Below are 21,805 nucleotides of genomic sequence, written 5' to 3'. Positions count from 1 at the left end.
TTCATTACAGGTGTAAATAAGTTTATTTTTAAAACTTACCTCAGGCCCTTAAAACTCTTCGCACGGCACTGTTCATTGTTATTCTTTTAACCTCAAACTTAAGGAAATTAATTATGATAATCTCAGTAGACATGGAGATGATTTAAAAAAAAAAACTAGATCATGTACTTGTGTTCAAATCGTTCTGAAAACAAGAGCTCTCCAAATTTAGATATTGTTAGGTAATCAAATCATTCTTAAAAAAATATAACTCACAGAAGCATAACAACAACAAAAAAATGTTGGAACACAAACACAAGATAGGAAAGAAAAGAAAACACCATTAGATAAGTAAACTCAGACGACAACTTCAAAAAAGAAAATTTTTATATAATAGGTTGAAAAAGAGTTAACAAAAAAATAAAATTGTTGACAGATCGGTGTAATATGGGTAAAATATATATAATAATAACCTTAGAAGATGACATCAGGGACGATTCCGAGCTCCTTGAAAACCTGAGGACAATCAGCGAGAGGAGTCTTCCTCATGAACCCAAGTGGGTTAATGGTTCGAACCTCGTTAGAGACAATGCCATCATTCGCCGTAAGACTGATCCTGGCTGCGTTTCTTAAGAACTCTTGGTTGTTCACCTCGCCGCACTCTGCGTCCGGTGATTCGACGAGGATGATCTCACACACTTCCTCTTCGTGGTCTCCCATAACTACCATCTCGTACTTTCCTTCTTTGTCGGTCACAGCTTCTTTGGTCAGTGTTACTGTCTGGTTCTCACGACCCTTGCACTCAAGCTTTACCTTTGCCCCTGAAGAACACACACAAACGACGTACGTAAGGCGTTATATAATCTTATGAAACTAAGACATGCAAAGACCATTAGCATGGTCGGAAGAAACATTCCCCTTAGCACAAAATTTCAGTTGAGTAATATATAAGTTTAGTAGCCTTTCAAATTATATATATAAAAAAATATAACTAAAATGTTTATAGTTCCCAAAAACTTAAGGACCGCATGAAGATATGTGAATAACCAAGGGTCATATGACTCCGTATGTAGATGTTTGAGGACGTTAGACCGTCTAAACTATTTAATTTTTTTCATAATTCAAACCACTGAACTAAACCAAAAGGTGATTTATTTTGTGTAACCAAAAAACATTACTATATAGATCCTAGTCATTGTCCTTAGTTACCTTCGAGGACTTTACTGAGGCGGGTCATGAATTGGACACGGCAGGTATCGCAGTAGACGGATCCTTTGATGTGGAACCGGTCCAAGTCGTCAGCATCAGCGGCAGCAAAGTGAAGAAGGGTGGTGAAACATAGGGCAGAGGCAAGGAATACGATGAAGAATTTGGCCATTATGAGTCCTGAATATTCTCCTCTCTAACTTCTGGGGACTTTGTATTTGTAATATTAGTTGTTGGGGGTAAACACAAAAAATAAGTTTTTGGTTGAGAGGAGCTATGATAGATCCAACCAAAATATCTCCTTTTATAGATAACAAAATAGACAAAACAACAGAAACATGTGATCTTACATCTATTTTTGGATGTGCTTTGTTTATTTTTGGTGTTTGTGGTTCTTGAGTTTTGTACGGATGTCTTCTTTGAACCCGATTTTTCCGCCTTACCATCCATCTCTCTTTTCTTTTATTAATAGATGCAGTTATCTTTTAAAACTAGGGGTTGGCCCGGGCTACGCCCGAAATTTTTGTTAAATTTTTAATCTTAATTATATCTTTTGTATACATATTTTAGCATATAAATATTGTGTTATTATTAAAATATAAGTTGCTAGACAATTTTAAAATTATTTATTTATTTTTTCCTACATTTTTAAAATTATTTTAAATAATTTATTTATTAATTTAAATTATATTTAACGTGATGAACAAAATAAACAGAAAATTATTTAAATTTTAGTTATATTGGTTGGATTGTAGAAATGTTTCAGTTCACTTATAATTTCTTATAGCTTTTGTTTCAAATTAGTTTTTAAGTAATTTAATGGACTCCTCTCCCCATTAAATTAACAGTCCTATTTTTTTTGTTTTCATATTTTTAATTATTTTATTTCAACCATCGGTTTAAAAGTTATAATATTTTTCTACAGCTAAACTTACAACTATATCGACAAAAGCTACGCACTAAATTCTTACAACAATATTTCTGCGTTATAACATTGTTAGATGTACAAACATTTTGGAATTGCATAATCCTGGTGCAAATTTTTCCTTTTAATTTTTTTTGTTCTGACTTCGTCCTACATCCGTTTTGATGTATTTGAACCATCTGTAATATATATACAACAGATTTGTCTTCAAATAATGGTTGCAGTTTTTTATTAAAAAGTGGCCTTCAAGGTAGTAAGGTTTCATGTGAGTGTGTCGAGCTTGGTTTGTTGTGGTTCTTATTTATTAAGCCGTTGGGTCTTTTCATCGAATGTTAAGACAAAGAGTTTCGTATGTGGTCAATGATATGTAGTTTGTATTTGAATCACATTTATATTTGAATCAAATTTATAGTTGCGTAAAAATTATTGACCGTCTATCAGTTATCGGAGGAAAAAATGTAGATTCATTATATTTATTGTTTAACTGCTGGCTCACTAAATTGTTGCATGGTCATGTCTTTAACACCTTATTAATTAATGCACCCTATTTCGTTCATTTCGTAGACGTGAACCTTCTTCTATGAACATATTATACAGCTTTGTAAATGTTGTTTAGAGTAAATTGAGTGATATTTTGTTGAATTATTTTTCTACCATGCCGTTTGCTCAATTCTCTTTAATCTAAACAGCGTTAATTATGTGAATGTAGTTTATTTCCTTGTAACGGAAAACTGAAACAAAACAAGGCAAAAAAAGCCATGGAAAACGGAAAGTGTGTTGGTGGTGATTTTATTTGTTTAAATGATGTGCATGAATTACTCAAACTTTTTTACATATTCCAAATTTTGCTCCACTATAGATTTCGTATAATTATATATAGACTACAGTTTAGTTGGGAAATTCTAAAATACATTTCCTAATTTAAGTATGTTTTAATGTTTTTAATAACTTTATTTAGCATTATATCTTTACTTAATATTTTGTACTATTTAGATGTAATTTTGTAGATCATCTTAAGCTATGTTTATACCGGTTCATGAAGGCGATAGTTAGCCGCTTCTTGTGACCAGGACGAGGACCGGAGGAAAGATTGCGTTCAGAGGTTTCGAGACCTCCGTTTTTGGCTGAATCTATTGGCTTTTGCTTTAAAGACTGATCATACCATACCGGTTGAGATTATTGAATACCAAACCGGTTTCGTTTGATTAATACCAACAATCTGTCCGGTGGAATCCTGTTTGGCGATTCACCTTCGCCAATAGACTCTCCCAGAGATACGGTAACGGTCTCCCAAGGCTGGATATTTTCCATTCCATGGCGGATCCGGTGATCGAGCCATTATTGATGATGGTCAACACAGTCATATCCGTGTTGGCTCCCATTTACCCACCAAAGAATCTCGTCGTTTATCTCTCGGACGACGCTAGCTCTCAGCTAACGTTCTATGCTTGAACCGAGATCCAGCTTACTTTTCTGGCAAGGTAAATGGTCTTGATACTGTTGAGGCATTGGAGGTGGCTGAGTTGTATTGAGAAATGGCGGCTAGGATTGAAAGTCGACGAAGCTGCGGTGGATAACCGAGGAGGCACGGTTGAAGTACGGTGCCGGATTTTGGCTGTGGGATTTTGTGGCAACTCAAAGAAACCATGGAACCATTCTTCAAGTAAGTAAACGGCCTGTAATTAGCAGCGAAATAGAAACAGAGTATGAGTTTATTGGTTTCATCAGATTTTGATAGACAGAAGAAAAAGAGAATATAATAGTGATACCAACACTGGTTTATCCATCGAGAGAGAAGAGACCTGAGCATCATCAATAAAATGACGAAGAAGATAATAACGTGATTGCAAAAAAATAGAAACAGGAAGAAATGGGGAAACAACAAAATCTTTTGATTCTATAAAATGGAAATAGATTAAACCGAGAAGATAATTATATTAGTGGAAAAAGATACTAACTTGTTCACCAATCAATAACATCTCAAGGCTCACCAGTTGTCCCATTTTGTTGATGTTCTTGGCTTCCAGAATCTCAAAAGACGGACCTCCGCCGCGTTGGAGCATCTCCCGGCTCTCAAGGCAGCAAGAACAGTGTATGAATTAGCCATTGAAATCGTTTGCTTGCAAATTAAAAGTTTTCGGATTTGGTTTGAGTTGGAGTTTGCATGGTATGGAGGCGAGATATATATAGCTGGAGATATAGGCGGTTTCAAGGGAAACGTACAGGTGCACCGAAATCTTAGTGAATGAGAAGTGGATTAATCAAGGGAAAACTCAAAATAAATGACGGCTTTAAGGAATTGGGAGTCGTTACGGGTAGCGAAGGGAGTGCTTAGTTTCTCTGGAAATTAGACGCTCAAGCATCCGCCGCAAAAAAAAAAAGAATGAAGAAGAACCCTAATCTCACGTGGCAAGAGACGATGATGAGCATCTGGGCCTATGTGGGCTTATTTTTCGAACATAACCCAAACTCAAATAGAGGAATAAGGAAAACAGAAAAGAAGCGAGGACTAAACAAAACAGATGCGCGGATAAAAAGCAAACGCGTGAAATTCACATACCACTCAGCGTGCCGACACGTGGCGGGAAAGCCCCTCCTCTCCAGAGCGACGTGGACAGCCTAAATAGGCAGATACTTCAACTTTATTTATAAAGAGATGTGGACTTTGCTCTTACATATATTTTTGAAGATAATACTGAAAACAACGAACGTGCAGCATATAAGAAAATTTTCAAAAATAAATAAATTATAAAGCTAGAAATAAATCTGTAATTTTAAATTGGAACAAAAATATGTATATTTCTATACCAACTTTCAAGTGTTGTAAAATCACCAAGGTAATACAAGAAAATAATGTACAGACGAATTGGAAAAAGGAAAAAGTAAGACTGAAAGTTCTTAATCCGGACCAATCTCCCAAACTGTATAGTAAAAAAAACACAGAAATGGTTCATAGAAAAGCAACCGGAAATCAACATCAACCGGTTAAACACTCGACCGACTTTACACAGTCTATAAGCTGGCAGTGATGAACGTGGACGTCTCTTGCTGTTTTATGCTATCTGCAACATGGGCAACAACTCCAGCTCCTGCTTTGTATAGTCTTTCACTTTTCACCTGAACAAGACCCAAATCTCCCCTATTAGTTAATGTCTGAAAGAATAAAAACAGCTCCAAAGTGAAGATGCTGCAAGTTTACGTGAATGTTGTTATGAGCTAAGTAAGGCCAGAACGTTGAGTGGAAGCTGACATCAACTTTCTTCCACCCTAAAGTCTGCAGGCCACGGATCATCTCATCTGAAAATATTTGTCAGAGCTGTTAATTTCTTGCTGACTTAAGAGGCCTATCAAATCAAATGTGGCTTTATTTTTGTGTCCTCACCTTCAACTATTTCATGATACTCGAGTGTGTTCTGAGGACTAGGCGAGCTTTGTGCGGCTTCCTTGGCTTTAGCAGCTTCTGGAGGAAAATGGGCTCCATCCGACGAAACAGGAGGACAGTATTCTACATCGACAACATGCTTGTATCCATCAAGAGACCGGCGTGGAGGCTGCGTGTAACATAAAAACAGGGGAAACACATATCTATCAGATCTCAGTAAATAGTTCTCAAACTGGTATCTGACTAGTAATTCTGAAAAATGGGACCAATGCACTACCGTTAACATCTAACTGCTAGAAGACTATTACTACTGGTGAGTTCCATCTTATTGCTTGAGATTAAATTAAACGTACCTTGAAAAGTTCAGTTTCTCTCCTTATGGAAGATGTACGCCAGCCAACCATGTCTAGTTGAAGTCAAAGGAAAACACATACAGAGAAAACTAGGAGATCATGCCTGAACAAGTTAAGCAGCAGAAAAAAAAATATGCACAGGATACGGTCATAAGATACGTTTGCATACACGATGCGGCTTCGGAACGATCCCAAGGACGATCTGCCACAAAGAGAAAATACATGAGGATCTCAAATAAGTATTTTAAGGATTAAATGTTTACTAAGAGGCATTTACTCACAAGAATTTCAGATCTTCACAATCGGATGCCATCCTCAAGAGAAGAGGTGGCTTATCAGCTTTACCATCAGTAAGAAACAACTGGCTACCAGTCCGGCCAACAACGAATGGAGCTAATGGTGCAGCGAGTCTTTCTAATATAGGAACTCCCAACAAGAAAGGCAGCTGACACAAGGGAGATAATGAGACTGAGTTTTGATGAAAATAATTATATCTTTCTCAACTAAGCATACACCACGTGTACGTACAGGTACTGCAACAAGTACTCTGATTCCAGTTATGATAAGAGGAAAAGAAGAGAACCTGCTTTCTGCCTCTCACTCCCAAATGAGGTGTTGCCAAGGTGATGAAATTAATCGGCTCGAGCCCAGCCAGCAAAACTCTCGGAAGATGTGAATTCCCAGAGTTAGAGACAGCAGCACCATCACTGGCTGCTGCCGAGTAAAGAACAGCAACAGCATGTCTGGCAAATAAGCCGCCGAGGGAGTGGGCTAAAAAGGATATCTTCTTTAAGCTCTTGCTCTTTTGGATAACTTGTCTAACCTATTCCTCTCTCACATCAAGAATAGAAACAGATAATCAGCTGCTATACCGAAGAAGTTCAGGATAGGAAAACCTTTACAAGAAAATAAAAAAACTCACCTCTTCTGCTAATCGTTTCCCAGCTCCATCGATCCCGCCAAACGTTTTAGTGAAGGTATTTGAAGAACTTGCTGTGCATGTTCAGGGGAGGAAGAGTAAATTTAGAAAAAAAAGAGAGAGAGCATAATGTGTGATTAACGCATGGCATAGAAGAACATGAGTATGGAGTAATAAAATACAAAACTAAAGAACAGTAAGAATAACGTGTTGGTGTTCTCAGACAAACAGATGTGGAAATTTTCCAAAAAGTTATCTTTCGCCACTTGCCGCTAAAGATGATTATAAGAGTTTGAAGCCTTTCCAAATCTATGCTCAGCATATGCATTTAAAATAAACGTTCCATTTGCAAAAACTCTATTCCATATATAGTTCAACATCTGCTCAACTAAGAGAGGATAAAAAGAACCGGGCCTCGTGGTCTGGTGGTAAAGGAACCTCGGCTGAGGTGTCCGCCATCACGACTTCGAGTCCCGGCCACAGCGGATTTAACATCCCTTCCGTTGGGGCACTGGACCCCCTACGGGGGATAGTTGAGAATGTGGCTGCCCAGATACAAGAGTTACCAAAAAAAAAAAAAAAAAAAAAAAAAAAAAATAAAAAGCATATACCATAAATCAAGAATCTTCTTCCAAGGCGTCTTTTCATCTCAGCTTCTACGTAGAGCCAGTCGCTAGGACTGCAAGTAATGGTACTCTCAGTAAATTATTAAATCTGAAAACGGTGTAGCAGAGATGATAAACACAACTTTAAGATTCACTAATTGCAAACATCTATATCCCAAGCTAAAGAGAAGAATCTATAATACAAGAAAACATAAAACCATGCTAGGTTTCGCAAGATGTTAAAACTTGCAAGGCATATCATATACCTGGCCAAGATACCGTGTACAAGAACAAGAAGGTGATCAGGTTCAATTTTCTCATCGGCGTCACCTTTAGATAGCGAAAATTTCCGTTGGGCAGTGGCACTCATTGCTTGAACCCTGAGTCCCTGATGGTTCCAGCTTCTGCTAGACCCTGTTTGTGTGCAGAGAGAAATCAAACAAAAGAAGAATATAAACGCGAATTAAGAAGCGCTGACAAAATATAACTATTTTCTTGGCTTTTTTTTTTTCACAATCGTTGAACATCTTTGGAGCTTCTTTGGCTCTTTTGCTGTTTGTAGAAAAGTAAAGAATCTGCGTATTCAAATCTGTTCCTGACTAGTTAAACTAATCGAGAGATTCGAGCACTAATCTACATCTTTTGATCGAGATCAATTCCGAGAATCAAGATCCACCAATTATACAAAAAGAAACCATTACCGAAATCGAAATTCAAAATCTCGGAATAGCCACAAGAGCACGATGAAGAAGAAACGACGCCGGGAAACTGTCGCGTTCTGCTTAAGCTTGACTTAGCGAAACCACCACCACCACGATCTGGTAAGAATCTACAAGGAGGCTGAATCCAAGAAGCCGTAGACATTGATACTCTTATGTATATATATACACAGAGAAGACAAAACAAAAACAGATGAAAGATCCTTGAATCGCGGTTTGAGAGTGACGTCAGCTTCTATAACCATATCACGTCTCTACGTTATCCTCATCATCCCATCCCATGCTCTCTTCTATCTCCTCTCCTGCTTTTTATTTTACCGATTTAGCCCAAAAATAATCATCGACTCACTGATATTTTTCCTCTGGGAAATTATATGTTTTTTTATTTGTTAATAAAAACAATTTCGGCTGCTGTTAAACACGACTGAAGCAGTACCTTAAAGTATAAAATGAAAACACACAGAATATTTTATTGGACTAGAAAACGAAATACGAAAGTGGAACGTATGAGATTACTTTTGAATTTTATATTTTTATTCAAATGTTTATAATCGGACCAGATTCTCTCCTCATCAATGGTGTTTCCATCTCGATATCTTTTAAAAAAGACTAAATGTTAAGCTTGAATAATACAAGTGAAAACAAAAAAAAAATTATATTTACTAATGTCAGCTTCGAGAACTTTTCTTTAGCAAAAATACATATGTCATCATTACGACTCGTGTTAAACATGTAACATATACTTGTTCAACTAACGGAATCAAAATGTTGTCTTATGGTTTTGAGTCACCTTACAAATAAGGTATTTGAATTGGGACACTTAAAGTCTTAAGTCCGTACAAATCAAGGTTTTTGACTTCTTTACATATGCTTTTAGACAATGTCTTGAAGGCGTTCAAACATCATGTACTGCGAATTGGTTTTTATGTCGAGGTACCGTATAGGTTATAGGTTTGTTTTCTGCATTATTTTATTGATTATATATGTACATTTAGATTGGTTCTGTATAGTTAATATATAATGAATGGAGTAGATTATGTGCAGAAGATGATAATGTTTTCTGTACCAAAAGAAAAGATGATAAAAGTTTATAACATTTGAAAAGCATTTTGGCAGTATGCAAAGGTTTTTGAGGCATCATGTGATTTGAATGCTATGGAGATTGAGTAGCGTCCTGATAGCATTTGATTCATCCTGAAGAAGGCCCAAAACTCTGGAGCAGAGAGAAGCTGCCATTTGTTCATGTTGGTAAATAATTGAAGGTATCAGCTCTCCAGTTCTAGTGGTTAATGGGTCATCGCCTTGAGCAAGAGCTTGAGAGATTAAAGAGATAACAAAGTGGCAATTTTAAACCAAAAAAAAGAAGTGGCGATTTTATGACATATTGTCCATATGCATAACGAATGTATCTGGAAACTTTTGCACACAGGAATAGGGAATTGGAATAGGAAGCTACCTTCTAATCTTCTATCATATATTCATATGATTTTTAGTGGTTTTGGATTTGAAGTTCAGCTTTCGATTAGATTCAAATTCAACAAGGCAATACCACAATACTATTGCGCAATGTGATGACATACCGAATCAAGAATACATAAAGAGTTAAAAGCAGAAAGGAGCTCATCGACACATGTTTTCTCATTGTATCTTTTGGCAGAAAAGGCATATCAAACAAGATTACAGATAGAGTGAGGGGAGAGACGAGCTTCAAGCCCGTTTGCCGCTGCTAGGGTTGGACTTAGGGCAGAGATTCCAACGACCCTTGGCACGTCGGCGCTTGATGGTCGCTCTACCGCTGGTGGTTCTCATCCTCAAACGGAAACCATGAGTCCTAGCCAGAGACTTTCTTGACCTGCTCCTCTTCGTTTGACACAGAGCAGCTTTTCCAGCTCGCACCACAAGACCTCTTCGTTTCTGGCTATCCAGGCCCCCACTGGTTCCACTGCTGAGATCAAACGCAACTGACAAACCTGAAAGGAACGAAACAAAACATGAACGTTATCGGTCTAGTAAGATGAGAAAAGCCATGAGCTAGATGTGTCTCATAGAGAGTCAATGGAACCAGGTTGCTTCATTCGATCTCAACGAGTTCAACAGAAGAAGCAAAGATGACAATGAAAGTTACTAGCTTTCATAAACCCAGAATCGGATTCACCATGACAACTTTCTCAATTCCCAAAATTCTTCACGGAATACAACAAAAGTGAGCAAGAATCCTAGATTCCTAAACCCCCTAACACGCCAACCAATGATGATAATCCACAAACCCAGCTAAAAGGAAGAAGCTTTACGAATAAAACCGACGAAACTAACCGGAAAATGAAGATGCGAGGGAAAGAGATGAAGAGAGAAACGAGCAATGGAGCAGCTGAGAAGAAGCTGAAGCTGAAGCTGAAGAGCTCAGAGAAAACGGAGCCCGTCTCGAGCCTGTGCTGAGAGAAAGCGAGGCGGAAGGGACGCCAATCTTCCCGTTTGATGAAGAAGGATGACATAAACGCGACGAAGCCGAAGCTACAACGGAGATGGATAAGGAAGCCATTGAAATTCTTTTTTCTTATCTCCTTCCTTCCCAAATCTTTTCTTATCTACGAACAACCGGAGACTTAATCTTCTACAGTCGCTACCACCGAAATCTTAGTTAAAACACCGAATCATAATATGACACGTGTCAAGCGGTGAATACTTCAGCTCACAAGCCAAACAAATCGTTCCATATTTCAAATTTAATCCGGTCTAACAAAACAAATGAAATACAGAAAGCATCTCATGTGGTTTTGTGATACTATAATCTTTCTTGCTTCAATGCAACAAGCACTCTATATAACAGGGAACGAGATGAACCAACCCACAAACTAAAAGAACATTCATCGAGTATGTTTCGGGAGTCTCTCTCATCTTTTAAACATCTTGGACCACATGTAGAGAATAAAGAAGCAGAGGAGCGCGAAAAGAACCACGTGCATGATGTGGTTGTTGCCACTTCGTATGATGCTCAAGTTCAGTTTCCTTATGTTGTTCTTCACCCCCGCTTGCGCTCTCATCAATGTCACTTGCTGTCACCAACAAAAAATACAAAGACAAAAACACCATTAAAGCATTTGGCATCCTATAGAGTATCTTTATAAAAGCACTGAATGCGTTTCTAGTTGTTTGTCATAATCTTCTCTCGGATGTTCTATATTCAACACAATATTCACATTCATAAGGAGACCGGTAGTCAACAATAAGCTGAAAACATTTCATGGTGCATTCACCTAACTAACCGAGATTGAACATACTCTCAACCACCAGAGTTCAGACCAGACCTTGAGTACAACAAGTCTGAACATACTCTAAAACTGTGACTTTACCAAGATTCATTGCTTTGTAAGCTACACTAGAATTCATATACCCTACTTTGGGATGTAGCCATAGATTCAAAATAACTAAAAACCCATATTGACTGGGGTGAGTAAGCAATTAAGCATATACATTTGAATCAAGAGCTTAAAAAGTGACATCAAACAACATACCAGTTCATCTAAGAAGTCCCTCTGAAACTTAGCTTCCGACCCAATATCTTGAGCAATCTGCATCAAAATAAGCAATCAAAAGAAACTCATTTACACACTGAATTAGAAAAGACAAAATCATGAGGGATAAGCTATGATGCAAGCACACAAGGAATCGTTAAGAACTTTTACCGAGTCCTTCAAGCATGGATGGTATAAAACAAAACGCAAGGAGGGTTTAAAAAAAGATATCGAATAAGATGATTTTAATTGGTAAATAAACTAATTAATCAGCTAATTTACCTAAGATTTTAGATTTTAAAACAAGCAACAAAAAGTCTTTCGCAATGACAGGACACAGACCGTCACATACGATACATAAGCGAGATAAAAAGACAACTTTATACGATCAAGAGACCCATAATCCTTAAAATCATACGATACATGTGGCATTCGAGAGAAGAAGAGTGTGATTTTACATTTTTCAATTGCCTGACTTGGCCATGGAGACCAGTGATCTCGTCATCGAGATCAGAGTGCATCGGATCAATCCTAAGCTGGATTTCCTCTGAACCTGTAGCAGTTCTAGTGCTAAGTCCATCTCTGTAACCAAACACAGGAACCATAAACACCTATTTATCCAGATAATCAGAGGAAAGAAATCAAAATCAATTTCGAAAGAGGGAAATTATAATAGAATCATACTTGGATCTGTAAGGAGCGGCGCCGCCGTAAAGAGAACCACCCGGACCGCCTCTGTGAGGATTCGATGCCATCGAAACCCAAATCAAAGGAGAGAAAAAAAAACCCCTAAAATCGAATTGTCTCAGAAAAGTTTGACAAGAGCAATTGAAATCAGGAGAAAGTAGAAAAAATAGGTTGCGAACTGCGAGAGGGGGATTGATCATTGATGATGACACGATGAAACGAGCTCGCGTGGTTTTCTTTGATTCAATGTATAAACGACTCGTCACGACACACGTGGCGTTGTAACATTGGCTGGTTATCGTCATAAAGACAAACGGATTATTGTAAGAAAAACAAAAATAAGAAGGGGTATTTTAGTAAATTTGGATTATTCGGATATAAACCGATAGTTATTTTTTTGATAACCGATTTGACCGGTTATCATTCTCAGTTTCTGACAAGCAATAAAGCTGGATTCTGCTTTTTTTTCTTCTGAAGCTTCCCTAGTTCCCACGAGCCAAAAAAGAACAAAAGACAAGAAGAAACACGTGTCTCACACGAGTACGTGTCGAACTTTTTCCAATCTAAACTGCTTGTTTCGGATCTCCTTTCTTCTCATTAGATTTCGCCACACACGGAATCCATTTTCCCTTTTGATGTTTTTACTCCATCGCAGGCTTCCTTTACTCGCACGCACAACCTTCCTCTGCAATTCCATGGAGCCTGCGTTGACTACGACGGCGGCATCCTCTTTCGGTGGGTCTCCTCGACTCGCCGCCCTGGCTCAGCAACTGCGGATGTACAAGCCGCCGCCTTCTTCATCGTTCGACGACGACGCCGAGGAGATGCAGGCGGATCAGGAGAGCGCAGGGAAGGTGGTATCTCAGGTTGGGTTTCAGGAATCCATGACTCCGGTTCCGAAAGATCCTGAGAGGTTCAGACCGAAGCGAGCTGCTGTGTTGATCTGTATCTTCGAAGGAGAGGAGGGTGATCTACGCGTCATCCTCACTAAGAGGTCTTCCAGATTGTCTACTCACTCGGGTCTGTACTTGATCGTTTTTTTTATTTTGGTTTTATTCGAGTAGAACTTGATTAAGAAATGATCTCTGTTCTGCCCCAAATCACATAGTATTGTAAAGGTTAAGTCTTTGAACTTGGAGATCATTGAGTTAGTATGCAGAAGTTATTATGGGTTGATGCGTTGAGATTTTAAGAATACAGAATGTGTGTTTGGTCTAAATATTGAGGTGGTTTTTATCAACTTACTAGTTATGGTAGCATTTAAAAGGGTTCTCTCTTTTTGTTGTTGCAGGAGAAGTTTCACTGCCGGGTGGTAAAGCGGAGGAGGATGATAAAGATGATGGGATGACTGCAACCAGAGAGGCTGAGGAAGAGATTGGATTGGACCCTTCTCTTGTTGATATTGTCACCTCTCTCGAACCTTTTCTGTCAAAGGTATAAAGAAAAATGCTGAATGACACATGTTCTTTGTGAGATCAGAATATGGGATTGCCAATGACGTTGATGTTACACACACTATCTTACTGATCTGTGCTTGAGCGTTACCAGTTGCTCTATTAAGCTTTTGATTCTTGAACCTCCATCTTACTTGTATTGCGCCATTGAGGCAGAGTTCGAGTACCTAATGTGATTTTCTTGAAAGCTATCTAGTTTTTCTATATCCTCAATGTTATTCACTAGCAGTTGTGTTTATACTTTATACGGCTGAATCATACCCTTTTTTTTTTTCCTTTTTAAAGTAGTAGATGCATAATCCTCCATTTCCGGTTGATATTTTGTTCCTACATGCTTGTCATTGTCTTGCAGCATCTCCTAAGAGTAATACCTGTGATAGGAATCTTGAAGGACAAAAAATCATTCAATCCGAAACCAAATCCTGCGGAAGTGGAAGCTGTGTTTGATGCACCTTTAGAAATGTTCCTTAAGGTTATCATCTCATTTTATAAATAAGTTGCTTAAGCTATAGTTATCTTTTTCCTTATGAAGCATCATTGCTTGAACTTTTTTCCTTTCTTGACTAGGATGAGAACAGAAGATCTGAAGAGAGAGAGTGGATGGGAGAAAAGTATCTGATCCACTACTTTGACTACCGAACAGGAGACAAAGATTATACGATATGGGGTTTAACTGCCGGGATTTTGATCAGAGCTGCATCCGTGACTTATCAAAGACCACCTGCTTTCATCGAGCAGTGCCCTAAGTTTAAGTATCCTAAAATGGTAGAGAAAAATACTTGTATGCCTTAATGAACATAACTTAAATGGTGTTTCCTAGATTGGTCTTCTTCCATTAGAACATCAAACAAGGTGCAATAACAATCCATGCAACTGATTATGTACCAGTGAATGCAGAACTAGGCTACTTACTTATGTATATGCGGGCATCTCTTGTTCATGTCCAGATGACACATCTCATGTCAATTTTCCATGAATCTTCTCTTTATGAGGAGATACTTGGAGGGGTTTCATCTCGTCAATGATCTAGGTCAGTCTGTACTTTTGAATTTTAATATAATTACATTGCAACTTTTTCTAGGCTTCATTTCTAAGTTGTATGCTTGATGTGATCCAGAGAAAAGTTGGCTGCTTATGGTTCACCCTCAGTTGTTGATTTGGAGGACAACTCAAGACTCACCTTCAAAAGCTCATTTTCTATTGTAAAACTTGTGAAATAAATAAATTTGTATCCCTAAACACAATTTGAAAGCAAACTTGTCTTATGAACCTTGTAATATTTGTATTGATTTGTGGCGATTAATTGCATTATCATCTCTGGACTAGATTTGCTCTGTTTCAATGGCACCTTCACTTTTGTTTACCTTAGTAGGCTAACGCCGGGACCAACATTCATTTGTATTGAGACCTCCACTCCTGTTATTGCATGGTTTAGGTTTGATCTTGTTCTGCCTTGGCAGTTTGTTATGGATGGCTTCGATTCTTCATTCATAGTTCTTGGAAGAATCTATCAAACAGGTCTCATTGTAGACTCGTTCCAAAATGCTCTTTTCTCTCATGTTGTTCAGTTGATGCCTTCTTTTTGCTTTCCCTCTTGATGCTTCTTATGTTGGAATGCTTAATCAAAATTCATTTTCTGAAAAAACATAATATATTTTTTCTGTTTCTGCAGCTCATTCGTTGTGTTAAATAGGCAGCCTACAAAACGAGATGCTCCTCGGTATGTTTCCCTTCTCCACTGCATTAATGGTTAATGATATGCACTTGCTGAAATGAAAGGGAGATAGATAGGTCTTCAGTCGTAGGACTAAAAAAATTATTATCTGGACCATCTGATTACAAAAGTAAATGGAGGCATCTCGAGTGACCTCTAGCACCCGAAGCGAGAATCATACAACTAAGACCAAATGCCCTGTTTTTATACAATTTAGTTATATTCTGATCTCATTCTTAGTTGACTTTTTCTGAACGTTCTAGTCTGAATAGGATGTTTTCCAGATCTATTCTATCAGATTTTTATCAATTGAACTTCCATTGATATGATCGCTTGCATTTTGTTTAGAAAGTGGAATTGCAATGTACTCTAGATGGAAAAAATAGAAATAGCTTTGTACATCAATCCTTAGTCCTCTTGACATACTTTTACTTAAAAATATCAAAGGGGGCATTCCGAGAATTGAACTCGGGACCTCTCGCACCCTAAGCGAGAATCATACCACTAGACCAAATGCCCTGTTGTTTAGCAATTATTATGTTAAAATCTTGAAGATTAGGTCACACTTTGAAATCGTTCCCTTAGTTGACTTTTACTAAACAAATATTTTAGTCTTCTTAGTTAGATTTAATCTATGAAATGATATGATGCTCCGTTTGGAAAGCATAACCTGGTTTATAATTCTTTCATTGGGACTGCTTTTGGATTGAATGATCTGCAATGAAACCAAATTATTGAAAGCTCTCTCAGTTTGGTTTGAACTTTGAACTTTGAACAAATTTATAAAGATAAAAGTGTCACAGGGGCATTCCGAGAATCGAACTCGGGACCTCTCGCACCCAAAGCGAGAATCATACCACTAGACCAAATGCCCTGTTGTTAAGAATTTTAGCTATAAGGTTCAAAATGACAATAGTTTTTCACATTGTGATCCTATTCTCTTAGTTGACTTTTGTCTGAATAGGATTATCCCTAGATCTATTCTCTTAGTTGGCTTAGAGTGTTAGGATTTAAGGTAATGTACATTGTCTTTCTTATATTGTTTTTGGAAAATATATAATTATATATGTTCATGTTTTAGGAATTGAGGCTGGACTTGTATTGTTTATTGGTATGGCGTATCCATCATACCATACATAATAGTATAATACTATAGTCCAACTCTATAGACGGAAAATTAGACTTATTTTTGTGTTTAGCTTTTGTAGCAGTATATGATATACACAAGGTAAAGTACATAAATGCTAAGTACTAGCTAATAAGCCCATTCTTTAGGAAGAAAGACTTGTCTGGAACGAGAAGAGATGATGGGGCATGGCTTCTTCTTGGGTCTCTTCTCTTCTGAGCTACTCACCGGTCTCGCAGGAAGAAACACTCCAGTGCCACGTGGCTTAACTCGCCCTGTGCTGGCATCATCACTACATGGCTTCTTTATGGAACCATAGTGGTTCAAGGCATGCCACATCCTGGGCTTTCGATCATGGTAGCTACCTCCTCTATAGCTCTGTCAATTATGTAACAAAGATTGATTAACTAGACATCCTTAACATTATCATTATTAATAATAATTCGTGATGATATAACAGAATTAAAACCTGTGGATATGGACCGATGCAATCAAGAAAGACCTCGTTGAAGAGGTTTGAAGGTAAGAGAAACAATACTTCCTCCGCACGCAACACAACCTCTCCTTTACAAGACATGGTTTTTTTTGGGGGATACAATTTCTCAGACTACTACAAAACTCCATCCAGTCTCTTTCTATATATATATCTTACGTAGCCCAGGATTCAAGGTAATCCTAATGAGGGTCGGGTCGAGTTAGTTGAACCTCTCTCATTGTGGAGTGGTGGTGGTTGGTGCATAAGTATGCATGTGGCTTCTCTGTGGTATAGTTCGGCTTAAACCATAAACACTAGATTTGGTTGGTTATGCAACATTCTTCTAACCCACCACACCAACCCTTGTCCATTGTTCCTTCTCTTTGACCACCAAACACCATATATTATATATTTTATTAGTGGTTGACCTAAAATACTCAAAATCCAAAATGCTTGCATGTTTTCTTTGAAGCAGAGACATGGAGAGATAATTGAATATTGACAAGTAATATTGTAGCTTTTACTTAAGACAAAATCTCATGAGGACATAGCATACAACCTTTGACAAACTGGTAAATGCGGAGGAGTTTCCAATTCGGTTTGTTCGGGTCATGAAACATAGAAATTGAATGATATTGGTTCTGGTTCGGTTTTAATTGATAAAACCGGATTTGCCAGCTTTAGTTATGCGTGCATAAACCGGATCTTGTCAAACCCCTAAACAAGCTTGACGTGAATTTGCAATAATAAAATATTTATTTATTTTTTTTTTTTCGCTTTCCTCATGCTCGCCGACGGGCATGAAGTTTCACACTCGTCTCGTCGTCGAACTTCCGATCTGGCGAGAGCGTCTTCATCGGATTAGTCCTCTTTTGTCGTTGATTTGCTACTTCACGGGGGTGTGTATGCCCACCACTTGTTCGACGAAAATCCACCTGAAATGTTGGATGAGCAGAGTTTGGAGAAGCTTTCATGAAAAGCGAGATCTATGGTAAGTGGGTAAATTACTTTGTAATAGTAGTTGCTTATTCGCTGTTCAATGCTAGCATCTCCAAGGTTGAAACTAAAAGGCCCTTATTATGTATCCTATATATATAAGCTCATCTATCTTCTAGAGCCTATGCTTATTACATTTTGCGAATGAGCATTCTTAACATAGGGGCAATTTAATGCATCTGGTGAATGATGACTGACTACATATAATATAGTATTGAGCTGGTGTTTTTCTTACATCTTATACTTTCGTAAATAAAGTCAAAAGGGCGTTTGAGAACCAAACTCAGAAGCTAGAAGAATCATACCACTAGGCCACTAGACCAAGTCAAGTCAAAGCTGATGTTATATGTAGCATGTCTTCTTCTGTGTTGGCCAGAAATCATTTGCTTGTAGAGTTTTTGAACCTAGCCTGAGAAATATTTCTAATCACCAAAGCATTTTACTGCTACATTTTAGTCTTATCTACTTTAAAAAGTTAATGGGGGCATTCCGCAAATCAAATTTTAGACCTCTCGCCAACAAAAGCCACAATCATACCACTAAAACCAATTGCGTTGTTGTCTGTGTTATTCAGTTAAAGTATTCTCCTTGCTTCCTTCCCCATTTGAAAGAATTTTAGAAGAATATTTTTTGGAAAACCTCAACGGGGCATTCCAAGAATTAAACTCGTGCACCCTATGAGAGAATCATACCACTAGAACAAATGCCATGTTGTTAAGAAATTTAGTTAACACATTTAAGATTTGGTCATACTTTGGTCTAGTTCCCATAGTTGACTTTTACTAAACTAAATAAATATTCTACTCATTGTAGGATGTTTCTAGATCTAATCTGATGAGATCTCTCCACTTGAAGTTCCAATGGAATATGATTATTTGCATTGCCACTAAAAATGGATTCTGGTTAGTACTCTACCCTGTATGGATATACTCCAGTTAAATTGTTCAAGCTTCTTCCATGGGAAAACCTTCGGAGAGGATAAACATTTTTTCCGTTAAAACTTTTGAATTGGCTATATGCTCTTGTTTGTCTTAAACGTTGGACTTGACCATACTGCTATAGCTTTTTTAGGCTCTACATTATCTAAAAGCTAGTTTTGAATCCCTATTTATAATTTATTTAGCTGGAACTGCATTTGAAATGTAGTGCTTGCAATGAAGCAGAAAAGAATAATTATTCATATTCACATTTACTAAAAAAATGTCAAGGGGGCATTCCGAGAATCGAACTCGGGACCTCTCGCACCCAAAGCGAGAATCATACCACTAGACCAAATGCCCTGATGCTTAGTGTTTACAATCTTTTGCTGAGAAAGTAACTGAGTTTGAAATTTGAAGTTTAGTATTTCCAGTCCTTTCATCATCTGCCTCACTGATGTTTATGCCATCTATTTTCTTTATTTGCCCTGATGTTAGATGCTTAATCACGATTATTGTGCTGCTTTTGCAGCTCAATCTTGAAATCTGGCAGCTTTCAAATTGTTATGGCCTTCGCCGTATGAAGTTTACTGGTTGAAAGACATAAATTGATATTGGACGTGAAGCAGCGGTATGCTTTTCTTTTTCTTTTTATTATGTGCTCAACTATGAATCTTAAGTTGTTTAAGTTTCCTTTTTCTCTTGCTGAACTGAAAGAGGAACATATTATCTGCAGTTGTTGGACAATAACTGTAAAAACATCTAGGATTGAATCAATATTACTTTCTAAATTTTTTAAGTAGGCATTTAGAACATTTGTGTTGCAAAAAATCAATGGGGCATTCCGAGTCGAACTCGGGACCTCTCGCACCCAAAGCGAGAATCATACCACTAGACCAAATGCCCTGTTGTTGATTTAGTTCCATTAAGCATCATCTTGTTAACTCATGTGGAAAGAGAAACACAATTACTCTGTTTTACAGGAAACTTACCGCTGGGGTTTTTGCTTTTGAGGATTCTATGTTTGACTAAGCTGGCAACATGCATATAGCTAGAGTAAGTTCAAGTTATTCTGTATTGTATCTTTGAATGTGATATTAGAATGGCTTCTTGGTTAGATAAGCTGTAAGAAATTATTACATTTTAGATCTCTAGTTCTATTAGTTGACTTTCAAGGCTTAATAGTAAAAGTTGATTGCCTATAATTCATTATTGATGAAATGTTAGCTGGCAGTTGGAAACATTTCTTTAACAAAAAGTCAAAGGGGCATTCCGAGAATCGAACTCGGGACCTCTCGCACCCAAAGCGAGAATCATACCACTAGACCAAATGCCCTTTTGTTGATTAACTCAGTCAGTGCATAATTGTTCCTAAAATGTAGACACTGGTTTTACTCTTTGTTCACTTCCGCAGTTGTCTCTTGGAGTAGCCTGGCAGAATTCGCTATCTAGAAATTATTTTCTTGCTGCACATATGAGTCAGTTGACTTGGAATCAAAGGTGCATTTTGATGCTCATTATATTACTTGCAACAACTCACGCACCAAGTAAGAATCATACTACTACACCAGATGCCCTGTTTTTATTACCTTGTTCAGTTAATGGCTTTGACTAGCAGTCTCTCCTTGTTTCAATTTTTTTTCTACCTTTGTTTGCCCAGTGAATACTAAATCACAATTCGTTTTCTCTTTCTGCAGCCTATTATATGTGAATTCGGCAGTCTACAAAACGTGATGATCTGTGCCCTATATGAAGTTCACTACTTACGAAGATTAATTGACTGTGCGTGAAACAGCGGTATGATCTTTTTATTTAAACTTAGCAGTTAAATTATGAAATTTATGGTAAATTCCCTTGCTGAAAATAAATAAAAGGGTAATTATTATATGGTATCCTCTGCTGGAACAAGATCTGTTAAAACTGTAGGATTAAAAATAAAGACTGAATTTGTTAGAAAATCTTACATCCACTTTAAAAAGTCAGAGGGCCATTCCGAGAATCGAACTCGGGACCTCTCGCACCTTAAGCGAGGATCAAACCACTAGACCAAATGCCCGTTATAGGTGTTTTTAATCTAAACATTCTCTTTGTTCCTTTGCTCTTTGCTTGAAAGAACTGTCATTGGAACGAAGTTCTTCTTCATGAACAAAACAATGGAAATGCATATTGTTCAAGTGTCATATTACTAAGATAAATGCTTTCAGTAGGCCTGAGCTTTTTAACCTGGACCCGAAAACCCATACGGAACCGACCAAAAAATACCCGACCCGGAACCGGATCGAAAATTTACAAGTATTTTTTGAGTCTAAAGTTTTTTTACCCGAAAGAACCGGAACCGAAAGGAACCGACCCGAATAGACCCGGACCCGATAAGAACCGATTTGTACCCGACTTAAAAACATGTATATCTAAAACTATGATGTTTTTGTGTTCTATTTTATATATACCATTTTATGATTTAGTTGAAATATCTTTTATTAACAACATTTGTTATTATTTTGTAACAATTTTTAAGTAATATGAAGCTTTAAAATGTAAAATTTAGAGTTTAAAAATGTTTTATTTTAATTATTAATAGTTTCATTTAAGTTATTTTGTAAAATTTTAGATATATATGATAAATATCAACTAAATTTGATTGAATTGGGTATGTCATGTCCTTTCATATCCTAAATACCCGAACCCGACCCGGACCCGATATAGACCCGAAAGATTACGGGTATTTTATGGGTATTTTAATTATAGGCCCGAACCGACCCGAACCAGAGAAGAATCGACCCGAACCCGAGCCGAAAATTTCTAAGTACCTATTGGATTTAAATATTTAGGACCCGAA

General features: G+C 37.5%; 6 protein-coding genes, 1 long non-coding RNA gene and 5 other non-coding genes across 16 annotated transcripts; 2 read left to right on the top strand and 10 right to left on the bottom strand.

The window, feature by feature from the left end:
- Positions 1–217: 217 nt before the first annotated feature.
- On the bottom strand, positions 218–1,473 carry LOC111204078 (pollen-specific protein-like At4g18596). Its single transcript, XM_022698280.2, has 2 exons — positions 1,189–1,473; positions 218–800 (listed from the first exon to the last, which is right to left on the bottom strand). The coding sequence occupies exons 1-2, from the start codon at positions 1,355–1,357 to the stop codon at positions 454–456; spliced, it is 516 nt and encodes a 171-aa protein (XP_022554001.1). The 5' UTR covers positions 1,358–1,473; the 3' UTR covers positions 218–453.
- Positions 1,474–4,889: 3,416 nt separating this feature from the next.
- On the bottom strand, positions 4,890–8,493 carry LOC111204688. The gene is made up of 11 exons (XM_022699952.2): positions 8,071–8,493; positions 7,636–7,783; positions 7,376–7,443; positions 6,768–6,838; positions 6,429–6,668; positions 6,127–6,290; positions 5,992–6,047; positions 5,846–5,898; positions 5,493–5,661; positions 5,310–5,407; positions 4,890–5,227 (listed from the first exon to the last, which is right to left on the bottom strand). Exons 1-11 carry the CDS (start codon positions 8,231–8,233, stop codon positions 5,123–5,125), a joined length of 1,335 nt encoding a protein of 444 aa, XP_022555673.1. The 5' UTR covers positions 8,234–8,493; the 3' UTR covers positions 4,890–5,122.
- Positions 8,494–9,621: 1,128 nt separating this feature from the next.
- LOC111204687 (50S ribosomal protein L34, chloroplastic-like) lies at positions 9,622–10,752 on the bottom strand. Its single transcript, XM_022699951.2, has 2 exons — positions 10,402–10,752; positions 9,622–10,058 (listed from the first exon to the last, which is right to left on the bottom strand). The coding sequence occupies exons 1-2, from the start codon at positions 10,625–10,627 to the stop codon at positions 9,796–9,798; spliced, it is 489 nt and encodes a 162-aa protein (XP_022555672.1). The 5' UTR covers positions 10,628–10,752; the 3' UTR covers positions 9,622–9,795.
- Positions 10,753–10,782: 30 nt separating this feature from the next.
- On the bottom strand, positions 10,783–12,518 carry LOC111204686 (bet1-like protein At4g14600). Its single transcript, XM_022699950.2, has 4 exons — positions 12,285–12,518; positions 12,059–12,182; positions 11,601–11,657; positions 10,783–11,141 (listed from the first exon to the last, which is right to left on the bottom strand). Exons 1-4 carry the CDS (start codon positions 12,485–12,487, stop codon positions 10,980–10,982), a joined length of 546 nt encoding a protein of 181 aa, XP_022555671.1. The 5' UTR covers positions 12,488–12,518; the 3' UTR covers positions 10,783–10,979.
- A 180-nt stretch (positions 12,519–12,698) lies between these two features.
- LOC106361665 (nudix hydrolase 15, mitochondrial) lies at positions 12,699–15,066 on the top strand. 5 transcript variants are annotated; one of them, XM_048750253.1, is made up of 7 exons: positions 12,699–12,827; positions 12,943–13,307; positions 13,579–13,721; positions 14,094–14,213; positions 14,309–14,506; positions 14,639–14,771; positions 14,859–15,066. In XM_048750253.1, exons 2-6 carry the CDS (start codon positions 12,983–12,985, stop codon positions 14,642–14,644), a joined length of 792 nt encoding a protein of 263 aa, XP_048606210.1. In that variant the 5' UTR covers positions 12,699–12,827; positions 12,943–12,982; the 3' UTR covers positions 14,645–14,771; positions 14,859–15,066. The 5 variants fall into 5 exon arrangements, with proteins under 5 accessions (XP_048606210.1, XP_013656910.2, XP_013656911.2 ...); XM_013801456.3 differs by having other exon boundaries at positions 12,715–13,307; XM_013801457.3 differs by having other exon boundaries at positions 12,715–13,307; positions 14,630–14,771.
- Positions 15,067–15,283: 217 nt separating this feature from the next.
- On the bottom strand, positions 15,284–17,203 carry LOC106360045. Its single transcript, XM_013799650.3, has 2 exons — positions 17,051–17,203; positions 15,284–16,959 (listed from the first exon to the last, which is right to left on the bottom strand). The coding sequence occupies exons 1-2, from the start codon at positions 17,156–17,158 to the stop codon at positions 16,711–16,713; spliced, it is 357 nt and encodes a 118-aa protein (XP_013655104.2). The 5' UTR covers positions 17,159–17,203; the 3' UTR covers positions 15,284–16,710.
- TRNAP-AGG lies at positions 15,903–15,974 on the bottom strand. The gene has a single exon. It is a non-coding gene; the product is annotated as a tRNA-Pro (tRNA).
- On the bottom strand, positions 16,258–16,329 carry TRNAP-UGG. The gene has a single exon. It is a non-coding gene; the product is annotated as a tRNA-Pro (tRNA).
- A 171-nt stretch (positions 17,204–17,374) lies between the features above and the next one.
- On the top strand, positions 17,375–19,502 carry LOC111204685. Its single transcript, XR_007320397.1, has 3 exons — positions 17,375–18,047; positions 18,866–18,954; positions 19,468–19,502. It is a non-coding gene; the product is annotated as an uncharacterized LOC111204685 (long non-coding RNA).
- On the bottom strand, positions 19,261–19,332 carry TRNAP-UGG. Its single transcript has one exon. It is a non-coding gene; the product is annotated as a tRNA-Pro (tRNA).
- A 731-nt stretch (positions 19,503–20,233) lies between the features above and the next one.
- Positions 20,234–20,305, bottom strand: TRNAP-UGG. The gene has a single exon. It is a non-coding gene; the product is annotated as a tRNA-Pro (tRNA).
- A 648-nt stretch (positions 20,306–20,953) lies between these two features.
- Positions 20,954–21,025, bottom strand: TRNAL-AAG. Its single transcript has one exon. It is a non-coding gene; the product is annotated as a tRNA-Leu (tRNA).
- Between the last annotated feature and the right edge of the window lie 780 nt (positions 21,026–21,805).

Source organism: Brassica napus, chromosome C3 (assembly GCF_020379485.1).
Source record: "Brassica napus cultivar Da-Ae chromosome C3, Da-Ae, whole genome shotgun sequence".
In the NCBI taxonomy this organism is placed as follows: Eukaryota; Viridiplantae; Streptophyta; class Magnoliopsida; order Brassicales; family Brassicaceae; genus Brassica; species Brassica napus.
The sequence above is the reverse complement of the archived record's forward strand: the minus strand, read 5'-3'. Positions and strand labels throughout refer to the sequence as shown.